The following is a 17,377-nucleotide window of genomic DNA, read 5'->3' on the forward strand; positions in this document are numbered from 1 at the left end:
AACTCCACTCACTTCCTTCAAGTAAAAGGTGTTGCTATGGGTACCCGCATGGGTCCTAGTTATGCCTTTCTTTTTGTGGGATATGTTGAATATTCCTTGTCCAGTCCTACTCAGGCCCCCTCCCCCAACTTTTTTTCCGGTACATTGGTGACTGAATCGGTGCCGTTTCCTGCTCCCGCCCCGAACTGGAAAACGTTATCAACTTTGCTTCTAATTTCCACCCTTCTCTCAACTTCACATGGTCCATCTCCAACAATTCCCTTCCCTTCCTCGACTTCTTTGTCTCCATCTCTGGGGATAGGCTGTCTACTAATATTCATTATAAGCCACACCTTCCTTGACTACACTTCTTCACACCCTGCCTCCTGTAAGGATTCCATTCCATTCTCCCAGTTTCTCCGTCTCCAACGTATCTGCTCTGATGATGCAACCTTCCATGACAGCGCTTCTGATATGTCTTCCTATTTCCTCAACCGAGGATTCCCCCTCATTGTGGTTGACAGGGCCCTCAACCGTGTCTGGCCCATTTCCCGCACCTCTACCCTCACCCCTTCCCCTCCCTCTCAGAACCGTGACAGGGTTCCCCTTGTCCTCACTTTCCACCCCATCAGCCTCCAAATTCAATGGATCATCCTCCGCCATTTCTGCCACGTCCAGTGTGATGCCACTACCAAATGCATCTTCCCCTCCCTTCCCATGTCAGCATTCCGAAGGGATCATTCCCTCCGCGACACCCTGGTCCACTCCTCCATTACCCCCACCACCTCGTCCCCTTCCCACAGCACCTTCCCCTGCAATCGCAGGAGGTGTAATACCTGCCCATTTACCTCCTCTCTCCTCATTATCCAAGGCCCAAAACACTCCTTTCAGGTGAAGCAGCGATTTACTAGTACTTCTTTCGATGTAGTATATTGTATTCACTGCTCACAATGTGGTTTCCTCACATTGGGGAGACCAAACGCAGACTGGGTGCCCGCTTTGCAGAACACCTCTGCTCAGTCCGAAAGTATGACCCCGAGCTTCCGGTTGCTTGCCATTTCAACACTCCCCCCTGCTCTCATGCTCACATCTCTTGTCCTGGGATTGGTGCAGTGTTCCAGTGAACATCAACGCAAGCTCGAGGAACAGCATCTCATTTACCGATTAGGCACACTACAGCCTGCCAGACTGAACATTGAGTACAATAATTTCAGAGCATGACGGGCCCCCCTTTTTATTTTTATTTTATTTTTGTGTTTATTTTATTTTAGTTTGTTTAATTTGTTTCTACTATGCCTACCCACTGTTATTTTCATATTTGTGCTTGGGGCCAGACTGCTCAGTTTTCAGTCCATTCACATCCTCTCTATACTACTGCTTTGTCTTTCAACACACCATTAACATATTGTTTGCCTTTGCTCCATGACCTTCTGGTCAGCTGTTCTGTGACCTTGTCCTATCAACACCTTCTCCTTTGTTATCTCTTGCCCCACCCCCACCTTACTTGCTTAAAACCTTTTACATCTCTAATATCTGCCAGTTCTGATGAAGGGTCACTGACCTGAAATGTTAATTCTGCTTCTCTCTCCACAGATGCTGCCAGACCTGCTGAGTATTTCCAGCATTTCTTGTTTGTGTTTCAGATTTCCAGCATCTGCACTATTTTGCTTTTATTTTAGTAGTAACGTTTGTTTTGTAAAGTCCACAGCACGCTATTTGCAATTATGTTATTCTGTACATGGTGATTTCTATTATATAATATAGAAAAGCTTTTATACAACGATTATATCACATACATCTTGTACTCCCAGCTCCTGATCAGTCTTCTGGCAAAATGCTGAAGCTTTTTCTGTGTACTATCAAAAACTAAATACAGCTCAACATTGTATTGAAGCATTGCATTTTTGATTCTATTTTGCAGAAAACACTATTTTAATTTGACTGCTACATTATCCAGTCTGATTGAGACTTGTGGTTGGAAGAATTGTCCTTCTGCACAGCTGAACTTAAAGTGGTAGTTTTCTTGCATTTGGAACCAAAGGACAGGGCTCGAGATGTACTTTCACAACTATCTTCCATGCTCATAATAGGAAATGCAGCAAGACCTGGACATAATCCAGGCCTGGGCTGATAAGTGGCAAGTAACATTCGCGCCATACAAGTGCCAGACAATGACCATCTCCAAGACAAGAGAGAATCTAACCATCTCCCCTTGACATTTAATGGCATTACCATCGCTGAATCCCCCACTATCAACATCCTAGGGGCTACCATTGACCAGAAACTGAACTGGAGTAGCTATATAAATACCATGGCTACAAGAGCAGGTCAGAGGCTAGGAATCCTGCAGCGAGTAACTCATCTCCTGACTCCCCAAAGCCTGTCCACCATCTACAAGGCACAGGTCAGGAGTGTGATGGAATACTCTCCACTTGCCTGGATGGGTGCAGCTCCAACAACACTCAAGAAGCTCGACACCATCCAGGACAAAGCAGCCCGCTTGATTGCTTATGGATGGGTGCCATTCACTCCCTCCACCACCGACGCACAGTGGCAGCAGTGTGTACCATCTACAAGATGCACTGCAGCAACGCACCAAGGCTCCTTAGACAGCACCTTCCAAACCCACGACCTCTATCACCTAGAAGAAGGGCAGCAAATGCATGGGAACGCCTCCACCTGCAAGTTCCCCTCCAAGCCTGACTTTGAACTATATCACTGTTCCTTCACTGTCACTGGGTCAAAATCCCTTCCTAACAGCACTGTGGGTGTACCTACCCCACATGGACTGCAGCGGTTCAAGAAGGCAGCTCTCCACCACCTTCTCAAGTGAAATTAGGGATGGGCAATAAATGCTGGCCTAGCCAGCGATACCCATATCCCATGAAAGAATAAAAAAAAATTAGCAGTTGCCAATGCAATTCTGACTTTCAAGCCAAAAAATCCTTAGACTAATAGCTTATTAAAAAGTTAGCCAATCTGTATTTGTTTTTTGGGTAATTAGTGAGAGAAGTTAAGTAAATTTTGGCTCACAGGTATGATACTGGCCTGCATTCTGCTGAAACAGTGAAAGAACAAGACCAGAAAATGTTTCTTTCCTCCCAGCAGCCCCCTCTCAAATGAAAACAATGAGACTTGGTCTTTGATGTGACCATGCAGAAACACACATGCAGTATATAATGCTAAAGCTATGAATGTCAAAATATTGTTAAGAAGAGGATTTGTGATCACAGTTATATTGCATCCACTGATTTGACACAAATGCCTTATTTAGAGCAGTGCAATAGGCATCAAGTTATGTTATCCACACATTGGTAAGACAAAATAGAGCTCTGTGCAAAATGCCTCTCTGGCCTCAAAGATTTCTAATATAGAAAAAACTTGATAAGATGACTGGCTTTTAAAAAAATAAAAACTAGTCATCTCACTCCTCTCCTTTCCTGAAGGCACTGAAGCCTTACTGAATTACAGTTTCATCATCACCAGTTGCCCTCTGTTCCTTGCCACTAGTCAACTATGCTATTCGACAGCACAGGCTTCACATTTGTTGTCACATCTCACAGAATGCTCATGTGTGTACATATGCAGCATGGATTGAAAGATGCATATTGGTGATGCCAACTACAGAGTCCCAAAATTAACCAAGCTGAGAATAGTTAGCACAGACCCACGTCAAACATGGGACCTTCCTGGTCTGTGTGATTCTCTACTCGCCAGATAAACTTATTCATTCATCAAGGAAGACCACTTAGCTCTTTTCAAACAGCAGAGCAATAGACTCAGTTTTAAAATCTAAAAATGGTACATTTTAATTTTTTTTTAAATCATGATGCTTCCTTATCTTGCATTTCTGTGACATGGAAACTGCATAACCAGGAAGCAAGATGTGCAGTGAAACTGATGCTAACACAAGAAGCTGTGTTGAGGTTTAAACACCATAGATCATAACGAATGATTGTCACAAAACCGGAAAATACAGGAAGCACTCAATGAGTCAGGAACAGCATCTGTGGAGAGGAGTGGCCAGTTGGCCCAAAACGTAAATTGCTCAATTCTCTCCAAAGAAATGATGCTTGACTTGCTAAGTGTTTCCAGCATTTTCTGGTGTGCTCTCAGATCGCCAGCATTTACAGCATTGTTTCTGTATGAATGACTGCAATCTCCAATGGCAAACCTTGACACGTCTGATCATTTCTGGCGTCTGGGTGTGATGTGCGATTTCATGTACTGGGCAGCATATAAATCATGCGTGATTATTTTTTTGGATTATTCTGGCAAGGGAGGCGAGGTAATTAGTCGGCTTCCAATAAGATTAAAAACCAACTCAGTCCTTGCATAATCTTAACATTGCTGCATTCTCCCTGTGAAAGATCTCTTTACCACTTACCAGTCCTTTGCAGGTACTGATGGCAGCAGTGCCACTCCCAACATCTCGATGTTCTACTCTGCCTATGAAATGACACGTGTTCTGTGCGGGGGCCTGAACGATGGTACCAGTTACATTTCCGTACCTTTTCTCCAGAATGTAGCCTGGAGAAAGGAACGGTCCATTGACTGTCAAGTTGAAAAGCAGTTTTTGCCCTCGATGAACAATTTGGTAATAAACGTGGTCATCTCTCTTTTCAAGGTCCCGCCTTCCAACGTGATTGACATAATGAATGACGTCCCGGGAGAGATAAGTTCCACTTTCGTCCACTTTGACGGGATGAACTATTTCATAGTTTTGCAAACTCCTAATAAACTTCTCTGGAAAAAAAAAGCACAAAACATCACCATACAGATCTTCACAAGGGCGCCGCTGACGTTACTCGAGAAGTGCTTGTGTTAGCAGGAGTGTACACCAAACACACTGAATTAAATTCAATCACCATGCAATGGCATGAGTGGGAACGGTGCGGACAGATACGTTTTTTTCCCGAAAATTCACAAACCTTGCTTTTCATCTGCAAGATGCCAACTGTCCAGCTGAAGACTACCGTGGCTGGTTGCCAGAAAGCTGAAGACTTTAAAAAGAAAAGGGACGCCTATGATCAAACGCTCTCCCACACGGAGCATGGTTCAATTAAAAGTTGCATCGATTTAAAGGAGGTCCTACAAGCAGACTGTGTGAGTGCGGGATTGTTGCACGGGCCCCGTCCATCGGTCGACAACAACAAAACAAGTATAGATAGGAGAGGGTGATCGCACAGAAAAAAGAAAGCAGACGATGGCTAGAGGAGGAGTGATCGAAAACTTCAGCGTAATGTTTCTTAAGGAAAGAGGGAGGGTTCGATAACTGCCCATGGCGGTTTCCAACTTGAAAAAAAATCTTTAAGTTCACTCCTGTTTACATGAAAATGTGTGCAGTTCCATACAGACATATGCATGTTATCGCACGCAGTGACAATCTAAATAAACTGTAGCCCAAAATAGACCAGACCCTCCTCTCGCCCTCGCTGACAGTACTTAGTGGGGATTCTGGTTTTAAACGTTTCCTTTTCGGATCTTGTTTATGTGCATGTTAATTTATTTCATTCAAAAAACAAAGAGCAAGACAATGAATGGAGTAGTGCCTTACAACACGGTGCTTTCACACGTTGCAACTGAACAAGCAAGAGGAGAAAAGGTGGGAATATTTGAAACCTCCCGGGTCCTGGGTTCAAATTGAACTCAGTGCTGTCTATAAGGAAGGACAAAAATATCAGCGATAATTAACAGTTTTTGCTAAGGCTTTAGACCCCTCCATTGTAGTGTCAGACGACATGCCTCTATTACATTCGGGATTGGCTCTTTAAATTAAACCGTTTTACTCTCTCTTTACACCTCCTCCTATCAAATGTGATTGATGTTGACTGACTGCACTATCAGTGGCGGCGCAAGTTTCAACTCACACAGCTCCACAGTGTTTCCCTAGTGTGCAAACGTGGACAAGGGCTTCGTTGTGGGTTTAGTTAAACAGGAGTCTGACTTCCAAACTCAACTTTAGACAGGAGAGAAATACTGTTTATATTACAAAATCAATTTTAGCTATATGGTCACATCAGCATTCCCCCCTGGGAAGCGTGTTTATATTTGAGGGGGAACATTGATTTGGCAAAGCTCGTAATTGTTGTGTCCCCCGGAGAAAGAAAATTACAGCGGTATCGCCCCTCAGCCTGAAACCACGACGGAAATACTAAAGCAATATTAGCACAGTTATAAAGCATTCATTGGCGCTTCAACTCAGCTGCGTTTCCACAGTATTCTCCCCCGCTTTGTATTATAAATTGAATTGTAACTTGTAAGGCGTTTAAGTCATTGCACTAAATGTACGATCATGTAGCGCTCTGAGTGAGCCGGCACCGGCATGATGGGCCGAATGGCTGTATACTTCTATGTAATAAAGTTCCACGCGACCTCTCTGCTGAAATTTAACTATAGGAAATATTGGGCTAACCTTGGTATAACCAGATGTAAAAAGGTTCATTTTTAACCTGATGATCGCAGCAAGGCGTATTCAGCTGGCAAACTGGAGATCTTAATTATCCATAAAACTGCTGGAATATCGAGTTAAATGCATACACACACATACACAGACACTGGCCCTTCTCCACACATTGATCTCTTGATGCGTTTTTATTTTCGTGCAGAAAACAGATGCGATCTTCAAAGGGTTAATAATCAGCTTTGCTTTTTTAAAAAACACAAATGTCAATGCTGCAACATGAAAACTGAATTAGCATTAAGATATTCTTTGCGCCTCAATGTGTAAGTGCCATTTAAAAGACGTTTAGCCCAAAAAAATCAAACAGCACCGCATTCATTATAGCCATTGACCAATATCCAGAAATTATCACCACGGTCAAATAAAGTAGCTTGTCAGAAATAAGACTGCTTTGGGTAGAAGGATGTTTGGGACTGCTATGGGTTAACGATAAATCTTCTTTGGCCTCCTTGTCTCGAGAGACAATGGGTAAGCGCCTGGAGGTGGTCAGTGGTTTGTGAAGCAGCGCCTGGAGTGGCGAAAAAGGCCAATTCTAGAGTGACAGGCTCTTCCACAGGTGCTGCAGATAAAATTGGTTGTCGGGGCTGTTACACAGTTGGCTTTCTCCTTGCACTTCTGTCTTTTTTCCTGCCAACTGCTAAGTCTCTTCAACTCGCCACACTTTAGCCCCACCTTTATGGCTGCCCGCCAGCTCTGGCGATCGCTGGCAACTGACTCCCACGACTTGTGATCAATGTCACAGGACTTCATGTCGCGTTTGCAGACGTTTTTAAAGCGGAGACAAGGATGGCCGGTGGGTCTGATACCAGTGACGAGCTCGCTGTACAATGTGTCCTTGGGGATCCTGCCATCTTCCATGCGGCTCACATGGCCAAGCCATCTCAAGCGCTGCTGACTCAGTAGTGTGTATATGCTGGGGATGTTGGCTGCCTCGAGGACTTCTGTGTTGGAGATACGGTCCTGCCACCTGATGCCAAGTATTCTCCGGAGGCAGCGAAGATGGAATGAATTGAGACGCAGCTCTTGGCTGACATATGTTGTCCAGGCCTCGCTGCCATAGAGCAAGGTACTGAGGACACAGGCTTGATACACTCGGACTTTTGTGTTCTGTGTCAGTGTGCCATTTTCCCACACTCTCTTCGCCAGTCTGGACATAGCAGAGGAAGCCTTTCCCATGCGCTTGTTGAATTCTGCATCGAAAGACAGGTTACTGGTGATAGTTGAGCCTAGGTAGGTGAACTCTTGAACCACTTCCAGAGTGTGGTCGCTGATATTTATGGATGGGGCAATTCTGACGTCCTGTCCCATGATGTTCGTCTTCTTGAGGCTGATGGTTAGGCCAAATTCGTTGCAGGCAGCCGCAATCCTGTCAATGAGACTCTGCAGACACTCTTCAGTGTGAGATGTTAATGCAGCATCGTCAGCAAAGAGGAGTTCCCTGATAAGGACTTTCCGTACTTTGGTCTTCGCTCTTAGACGGGCAAGGTTGAACAACCTGCCACCTGATCTTGTGTGGAAGAAAATTCCTTCTTCTGAAGACTTAAACACATGTGAGAGCAGCAGGGAGAAGAAGATCCCAAACAGTGTAGGTGCGGGAACACAGCCCTGTTTCACACCACTCAGGATAGGAAAGGGGTCTGATGAGGCGCCGCTATGCTGAATTGTGCCTTTCATATTGTCATGGAATGAGGTGATGATACTTAGTAGCTTTGGTAGACATCCGATCTTTGCTAGTAGTCTGAAGACACCACGTCTGCTGACGAGGTCAAAGGCTTTGGTGAGATCTATGAAAACAACGTAGAGGGGCATCTGTTGTTCACGGCATTTCTCCTGTAGCTGGCGAAGGGAGAACAGCATGTCAATGGTGGATCTCTCTGCTCACAAGCCACACTGTGCCTCAGGGTAGACATGCTCAGCCAGCTTCTGGAGCCTGTTTAAAGCGACTCGAGCGAAGACTTTCCCCACTCTGCTGAGCAGGGAGATTCCACAGTATTTATTGCAGTCACTGCGGTCACCCTTGTTCTTATAGAGGGTGATGATATTGGCATCGCGCATGTCCTGTGGTACTGCTCCCTCATCCCAGCACAGGCAAAGCAGTTCATACAGTGCTGAAAGTATAGCAGGCTTGGCACTCTTGATGATTTCAGGGGTAATGCCATCCTTCCCAGGGGCCTTTCCACTGGCTAGAGAATCAATGGCATTACTGAGTTCCGATTTTGTCGGCTGTACGTCCAGCTCATCCATGACTGGCAGAGACTGGGCTGCATTGAGGGCAGTCTCAGTGACAGCATTTTCCCTGGAGTACAGTTCTAGGTAATGTTCCACCCAGTGGTCCATTTGCTTGCGTTGGCCAGTGATTAGATAACGCGGGATATTGTGAGCCTAGTCAAAAAGAAAAAGGAAGCATTCGTAAAGGCTGGAAGGCTAGGAACAGACGAATCCCTTGAGGAATATAAAGACAGTGGGAAGGAACTTAAGCAAGGAGTCAGGAGGGCTAAAAGGGGTCATGAAAAGTCATTGGCAAACAGGATGAAGGAAAATCCCAAGGCTTTTTATACGTATATAAAGAGCAAGAGGGTAACTAGGGAAAGGGTTGGCCCACTCAAGGACAGAGAAGGGAATTTACGTGTGGAGCCAAAGGAAATGGGCGAGGTGCTAAATGAGTACTTTGCATCAGTATTTACCAAAGAGAAGGACTTGGTGGATGATGAGCCTAGGGAAGGGAGTGTAGATAGTCTCAGTCATCTCATTATCGAAAAGGAGAAGGTGTTGGTTGTCTTGCAAAGCATTAAGGTAGATAGGTCCCCAGGGCCTGATGGGATCTACCCCAGAATCCTGTGGGAGGCAAGGGAAGAAATTGCTGGGGCCTTGACAGAAATCTTTGCATCCTCATTGGCTACAGGTGAGGTCCCAGAGGACTGGAGAATAGCCAATGTTGTTCCTTTGTCTAAGAAGGGTAGCAAGGATAATCCAGGAAATTATAGGCCGGTGAGCTTTACGTCAGTGGTAGGGAAATTATTAGAGAGGATTCTTCGGGACAGGATTTACTCTCATTTGGAAGCAAACGGACTTATTAGCGAGAGGCAGCATGGTTTTGTGAAGAGGAGGTCATGTCTCACTAATTTGATTGAGTTTTTTGAGGAAGTGACAAAGATGATTGATGAAGGAAGGGCAGTGGATGTTATCTATATGGACTTCAGTAAAGCCTTTGACAAGGTCCCTCATGGCAGACTGGTACAAAAGGTGAAGTCACACGGGATCAGAGGTGAGCTGGCAAGATGGATACAGAACTGGCTCAGTCATAGAAGACAGAGGGTAGCAGTAGAAGGGTGCTTTTCTGAATGAAGGGATGTGACTAGTGGTGTTCCGCAGGGATCAGTGCTGGGACCTCTGCTGTTTGTAGTATATATCAATGATTTGGAGGAAAATGTAGCTGGTCTGATTAGTAAGTTTGCGGACGACACAAAGGTTGGTGGAGTTGCAGATAGTGTTGAGGATTGTCAGAGGATACAGCAGGATATAGATCGGTTGGAGACCTGAGTGGAGAAATGGCAGATGGAGTTTAATCCGGACAAATGTGAGGTAATGCATTTTGGAAGGTCTAATGGAGGTGGGAAGTATACAGTAAATGGCAGAACCCTTAGGATTATTGACAGGCAGAGAGATCTGGGCGTCCAGGTCCACAGGTCACTGAAAGTGGCAACGCAGGTGGATAAGGTAGTCAAGAAGGCATACGGCATGCTTGCCTTCATCGGTCGGGCATAGAGTATAAAAATTGGTAAGTCATGCTGCAGCTGTACAGAACTTTAGTTAGGCCACACTTAGAATATTGCGTGCAATTCTGGTCGCCACACTACCAGAAGGATGTGGAGGCTCTGGAGGGCATTAGCTATGAGGAGAGGTTGGATAAACTCGGATTGTTTTCACTGGAACGACGGAGGTGGAGGGGCGACATGATGGAGGTTCACAAAGTTATGAGTGGAATGGAGTGGATAGTCAGAAGCTTTTTCCCAGGGTAGAAGAGTCAGTTACTAGGGGACATAGGTTTAAGGTGAGAGGGGCGAAGTTTAGAGGGGATGTGCGAAGCAAGTTCTTTACACAGAGGGTGGTGAGTGCCTGGAACTTGCTGCCGGGGGAGGTGGTGGAAGCAGGTACAATAGCGACGTTTCAGAGGCAGCTTGACAAATACATGAATAGGAAGGGAATAGAGGGATACGGTCCCCGGAAGTGCAGAAGGTTTTAGTTTAGGCAGGCATCAAGATCGGCGCAGGCTGAGAGGGCCGAATGGCCTGTTCCTGTGCTGTACTGTTCTTTGTTCTTGTTCTTGTGTCCCCTGATTTAGATTTGAAGGGGGTGGGGCAAGCTTCTTGATGCCGAAACATACTTTTATACTCGTGATCAAAGGATCTTACAGATTTACATTTTTTTTTTGGCCAGACTGAGGATGTGAATGAGGACGGGATAATTTGGCTGTGAAGATTTCTTCTTGTCGCTGTTACAAGAGTAGAAATCGGTCATTAGAGTCACCTAGCGGCAAGTGTGGGGAATGCGTTTAATTGGTTACAGAAATTGCAGTCAGACGGTTGACAAGGCGGCACCTCCTGAGCAGCAAGACGGGATCAGGAGATTAACAGTCGCTGTGGAGAATCTTCCGCTCCTGTGCAATGTTCGACCCCTAAATCAGGGCAAAAGTTAGATCGAAAAGTTTCTTCGTTATGGTGTGATTTTTCTTCCCCCTGACCCCAGTCTATCTGCTGAATATTCCGTAAAATGCAAACATTTTGCTTAGTAACTCTTCAACATTTATGTGTTCTTCATGGCAGAGACCAACAGTGAGTAGAATTGACATAATTCGTCGGAAGTGGGACATTCGGACAAATCTGTAAAACAAAGATCAGATCTCGACTTGTTTAGTATTGTTGGCCCGTCCCATGTTTCCGATGTTTTACTTCCTATTTCATGTGTCTCAGATTGGCTGCCCGTTAATGAAGTGGGACAGAAGTTGTTAAAGTTAGTCATAGAGACATTTACAGCATAGAAAGAGGCTATTTGGCCCATCGAGTCCATGCCTGCTCTCCACCTAACAATCCAGTCAGTCCCACCATACTGCTTATATAAAAGCAAAATACTGCGGATGCTGGAAATCTGAAACAGAAGAAGGGTCACTGACCCGAAACGTTAACTCTGCTTCTCTTTCCACAGATGCTGCCAGACCTGCTGAGTGATTCCAGCATTTCTTGTTTTTGTTCCACCATACTGCTTGATTCCCAGAGCCCTGCAATTTTATTTCCTTCAAATGTGCATCCAATTTCCTTTTGAAATCATTGATTGTCTCCACTCCCACCACCCCCATTGTCAGCGAGTTCCAGGTCATTACCACTTGCTGCATAAAAAAGTTCTTCCTCACATTTCCCCTGCATCTCTTACCCAAAACCTTCAATCTGTGTCCCTTAATCCTTGTACCATCTTTTTTCTTTGTCTAACTTATCTCTTCTTTGGCCTCCTTGTCTCGAGAGACAATGGGTAAGCGCCTGGAGGTGGTCACTGGTTTGTGAAGCAGTGCCTGGAGTGGCTATAAAGGCCAATTCTAGAGTGACAGACTCTTCCACAGGTGCTGCAGATAAAATTGGTTGTCGGGGCTGTTACACAGTTGGCTTTTGCTGGCAGCGGTGGCACTTGCAAAGTGGCCGAAGAAGTGCTAGCTCAAGGAAGGACCTTCTTTTGAATAAAAAGACCTTCCGAAGAGTGCCTGGAAGTCATTTATGAGCATTTAAGGGTAAATCTGTCGGACTTTCCAAGCTCTGTTGCCAGCTCTGAAATATTGTACGGTTGGGTCTAGGCCAGTAGACTGGCTGTGAAAACAGACAAAGTGTTTTGGCGAGCGAGTGAAAACAAGGTCTTGGAAGGGTGAGCAGGCACCCAGGAAAACCAAAGTCTATGACATGTCTGTTGGTACAGAGAGAGAGCTTTTAAAGAAAGCAAAAAGAGCACAAAGAAAAAGGTTGATGGCTGAGCAACCTTCATACATACATATATATGTATATAAAAAGCATGTCAAAAACTATGCCCACAAAAGACTTGGTACAAAAATAAAGCAAAATAACAAGACTGCTTGTGAACGGTATCTTTGTCTGTCAGGCACATAAGTATTGTGGCGGCGTTGCCTGGTTTCCTTGGGCTGCAATACATGTATAACTTATCTAAGCCTGTCATAATCTTGTACACCTCTATCAAATCTCCCCTTAATCTCCTTTGCTCCATCTAGAACAACCATAGCTTTCTCAACCCAACCTTGTAACTAAAATCCCTCATCCCTGGAACCATTCTGGTAAATCTCCTCTGCACCCTCTCAAGCACCCTCACATCCTTCCTAAAAGTGTGGTGACCAGAACTGGACGCAATACTCTCACTGTGGCCTAATTAGATCTTTATAAAGGCCGATCTTCCAGTTCTTCCTAAACCAGGGCCGAAGGGGGAAATGAATGCAAAAATTGGAATTACACAGGAGATCTGTTGTACCTAATATAAACATTTCGGATCAGAACCAAATTAAGAATTCTTCGGGCTCTGAGCACCAAGTACACTGGGCAGCCAAACCACCAAACCCCACCCCCTCACCCCCATCCTCACACAGTAAAACACAAATGTCCAGAAAAATACATGAAAAAGTAGCTCATCAAATGTTTACCTACTGCATTAATAATAGAGATCCTATCACAATATACTATGCTGAAATAAAACTGCTTCAACAGTAGTATGTACTTTTTCTGCATTATGATGAGTTTTATAGGGACCCCATATTTGACTAGAGACCTGTACACAGGTCGCAGGCCCATGTGTTAATCCATCCCTGTTTTAGATGGTCAGAACTGGAAAATGGAAAGAAGATCTTTCAAGGACTGACCAGAAGGCCAAGATTAGAGAAGAGGAACAGGTAAAAGCCAAAATGCAGATATGCTAACTATTTTACAAATGATCTATGAACATATTTTTAGCAGCTCTGAAAGAGGTGAAAAGTACTGATTGACACAGAAAGGCGAACTGTTTCAAATTGTAAAAAAAATTTAGAGAAAAAGATGAATAAGATCAGCCCCAAAAGACATCTGTCAATTTGTTTCTTTTCACATCATCATCAAGCACGCCAACATTTCTATGTGAGATTGTAATTTAGGTGTACTTTCTCCAATCTGATATATTACATTTGCTGCTTTATGATGTGGCCTGGCTCCTTTAAGCTGGGGAAACTAAATGCAAATCAAGTAGCTGCTCTACCTGTGTGTCTGCAACTCTGAGCTCCGTGTGTGTTGCCACTTCAACTTGCTCTCCCACATCCACACCAACCTTTTGGTCTTTGATGTATACTGTTCCAATCTGTAATGGACAGGTAATCCGCTCAGATAGATGATCAACACAAACATTTCCTGCAATATCACATCTTCCACTTTGAGCTGGATTTTACCAAGCCCTCAATGTTGGTCTCTGTGGTGGGAGGGAGGGTGCCGAAAGATGGGGCTGGCAGCGTTCCACTATGGAACTCGATGTGACAGGGCCCGGCCTGATCCTCCCGGTGGTGGCAAGGCTCCGTGGCGGCCCTCCCGCAGCTAGGCGACGGGACCTGGATTTCAATATTTAAATTAATTACATGCATAACTTTAAATGGACTTACCTTCAATCTTTCAGGCCTGCCGCCAACTTTGGTGCGGTGGCCGTCACTCCTGTGCCTTCAATTCCCCATTCGGGGAAAGCTGGCATGACGCTGGTGGGGAGGGGGGAGGAGTTAAGATTTTCAAGGCGCAGGGTGGGGGATGGGTTCAAATAAACATAATGGGTGCAGGGGATGGTGGGAAGGGGTGAACTTCAAACTTTGCACAGTCTGGGGGACTGGGGGGAGGTAAGGTCAGATTTGAAAGGCAAGTGTTTTGGTGGTGGGAAAGGGCAAATAGTTAATGTAATTGTTATTGGGGGGGTGGAAAAGGGGCATTAGAAAGTTATTTAATAAATATTTGGGGGGGTATCTTTAAAAATTCAAATTGACCGGCAGGGCTGGCTGCCCTTTAAAAACGGTGTCAGTGCCTGCAAACAGGCAGCTGACATCATTGCCAGGGACCGACAGACCGCCCTCTCCATGTGATTGGAGGGGTGCCGCCTGAGCTATTAAAATGAATCGCCACGTGTGAGCTCGCAGCAGCTCTTTGGCGTGCGGCCCGCACATGCAGGCCGTCATTTTTTGGCTGCCCTTAAAACCCAGCCCTTTGAAATTCTGAAACTTTCTGGATATGATTCGATAGGGTAGATGTGGAGAAGATGTTTCCACTTATTGGGAGTCCAAAACCAGGGTTACAACCAGAGAGACCATAAATATAAGATCGTCACTAATAAACCAATAAACAATTCAGTGGCAGAAACCTTTTTACCCTATATGTGGAACTTGCTACCACAAGGAGCGATTGAGGCAAACAGCAAAATGAATTTGAAGGGAAGCTAGAAAATGGCCTGCTTCTGTGCTGTGAATTCTATGTAATTCTATGAATTTAACAATATCAATCTTTGTCATCCTTCCCTCTGTTTGCCCTGTCCATCTCTCACTTAATGCGCCAACATTTGGTTTTCATTTACCTCTTTTTTAAAAAATTGATTTGCACATTTGACAGTTGAGCTTCATATATAATGCACCATTTTATAAATCTCTTTTCAGCTGTCACAGGGAAGGGGCTTGGAGGGGGTCTCAGAGGATGGGGAGATTTGGTGTTGGGAAGGGAGCAGCTGGGGCAACAGAGGTCCGAACAGGCACATGCTAGCTGTAGGGAGTTACTTTTACAACCTGCTCAGAAGAGCAGGACAAAATGGAAGATGGCAGGATCCAGGACGAACATTACCAGGAAAGTTATCCAATCAATTTCAACTACAGGTAGGGATAAAATTACCCCTAAAGTTATTTGCAAATAGCAGCATCACTGTGCTATCAGAAATGCCCAAAATACTGTTTAATGCATCATTGATAAAGACATCAAATGTGATAAATGATTATATTGCCACATTCCTTTTTCAAATGAACCTTGGTGAATCTTAAAGCTAAAGGGCACCAATGAATAAAATCAAAATCCAAAGTTTGATCACCTACTGTCATAGCTTCCAGCTTCTTCATGAGGGCCACATGAGGGTTGAATAACTTGTGAAAACTGATGAAAGTAAATGTAAGTGGTTTCCCTTCAGTTTTACGATGCTCCTCAAGCTCACACAAAGCCACAATTGACCCTATGCATTCCTAATGAGGAAAATGCCACCTGATCCTTTCTATTTTATTGCACTGACAAGGCTTCAAGTAACTCTTTAATTACCTAGTGCTTTTTCCTCACAGGTCTCCTTCCCTTACTAATTATTTTACTAGCTATGCCAACCAGGATGACCAACAAGTCAGCTTGAACTTCAGTTTTTTTATGAATTCAAAGAAATCATATGCAATATCATTTAGCATCAAACCCATCCTACCAGCAGTCAAACACATGCATGCACACAGTCCCAGACTTAATGGTCATCAGTGTTCTTCTTCTAACTAAACACCTTGGCTGATCACTTGTATCTCACATGTGTCAGCTGCCTTGATATGGCAGTCACATTTTATTAACAGGACACAAGCAGAGGTTTACTTGTTTTATGATTATGAGCAGCTATGGGGCTAAATGTCCAGACTGGCCAAGAGAGTGTGGGAAAATGGCACACTGACACAGAACACAAAAGTCCGAGTGTATCAGGCCTGTGTCCTCAGTACCTTGCTCTATGGCAGCAAGGCCTGGACAACGTATGTCAGCCAAGAGCGACGTCTCAATTCATTCCATCTTCGCTGCCTCCGGAGAATACTTGGCATCAGGTGGCAGGACCGTATCTCCAACACAGAAGTCCTCGAGGTGGCCAACATCCCCAGCATATACACACTACTGAGTCAGCAGCACCTGAGATGGCTTGGCCATGTGAGCCGCATGGAAGATGGCAGGATCCCCAAAGACACATTGTACAGCGAGCTTGCCACTGGTATCAGACCCACCGGCCGTCCGTGTCTCCGCTTTAAAGACGTCTGCAAACGCGACATGAAATCCTATGACATTGATCACAAGTCGTGGGAGTCAGTTGCCAGCGTTCGCCAGAGCTAGCGGGCAGCCATAAAGGTGGGGTTAAAATGTGGCGAGTCGAAGAGACTTAGTAGTTGGCAGGAAAAAAGACAGAGGCGCAAGGGGAGAGCCAACTGTGCAACAGCCCCGACAAACAAATTTCTCTGCAGCACCTGTGGAAGAGCCTGTCACTCTAGAATTGGCCTTTATAGCCACTCCAGGCGCTGCTTCACAAACCACTGATCACCTCCAGGCGCGTATCCATTGTCTCTCGAGATAAGGAGGCCAAAGAAGGGGCTAAATTTATAAACAGAACCTCAAAGACAATAATCTCTGGATTATTACCTGAGCCACAAGCAAATTGTCATTGGGTAAATAAGATTAGAGAGATGAGTGCATGGCTCAAAGACTGGTGTGGGAGAAATGGGTTTCGATTCATGGGGCACTGGCAGCAGAAATGGGGAAAGTGGGAGCTGTATGGTTGGAAAGTCTTCACCTGAACTATGCTGGGACCAGTGTTCTGGCAAGTAATATAACTAGGGCAGTAAAGAGGGATTTAAAACAAAAGTGGGGAGAAGGGAGGGGAGGGGAGATGTGGTAAATTAGAGTGAAACAACAAGGTAATACAGCAGATTAGCGAATTGGTTAATGATAACCAGAGTGTGGCAGGAAGAGACAGAGCATACAAACTTAAGAGTGCACCAGCAGACAAGGCCCGAGATTGCAAAAATTGTAAAAAGACAGAATTAAAGGCTCTGCATCTGAATGCACACAGCATTCATAACAAAATTGATGAATTGTTGGCACAGATAAAAATAAATATATATGA

At 44.9% G+C, this 17,377-nt stretch overlaps 1 protein-coding gene across 1 annotated transcript in view; it reads right to left on the bottom strand.

The window, feature by feature from the left end:
* LOC137369758 (A disintegrin and metalloproteinase with thrombospondin motifs 12-like) overlaps positions 1–5,332 on the bottom strand; it is a 780,536-nt gene extending 775,204 nt beyond the window's left edge. The window contains exons 1-2 of the mRNA XM_068031165.1: positions 4,911–5,332; positions 4,367–4,725 (exon numbers count right to left, since the gene is read on the bottom strand). Coding sequence (XP_067887266.1) covers positions 4,367–4,725; positions 4,911–5,034 — 483 coding nt within the window. The 5' untranslated portion in view covers positions 5,035–5,332. The remainder of the gene's footprint in view (positions 1–4,366; positions 4,726–4,910) is intronic.
* Positions 5,333–17,377: the final 12,045 nt, after the last annotated feature.

The sequence above is a fragment of the Heterodontus francisci genome, chromosome 1, assembly GCF_036365525.1.
Source record: "Heterodontus francisci isolate sHetFra1 chromosome 1, sHetFra1.hap1, whole genome shotgun sequence".
NCBI classification, from domain to species: Eukaryota; Metazoa; Chordata; class Chondrichthyes; order Heterodontiformes; family Heterodontidae; genus Heterodontus; species Heterodontus francisci.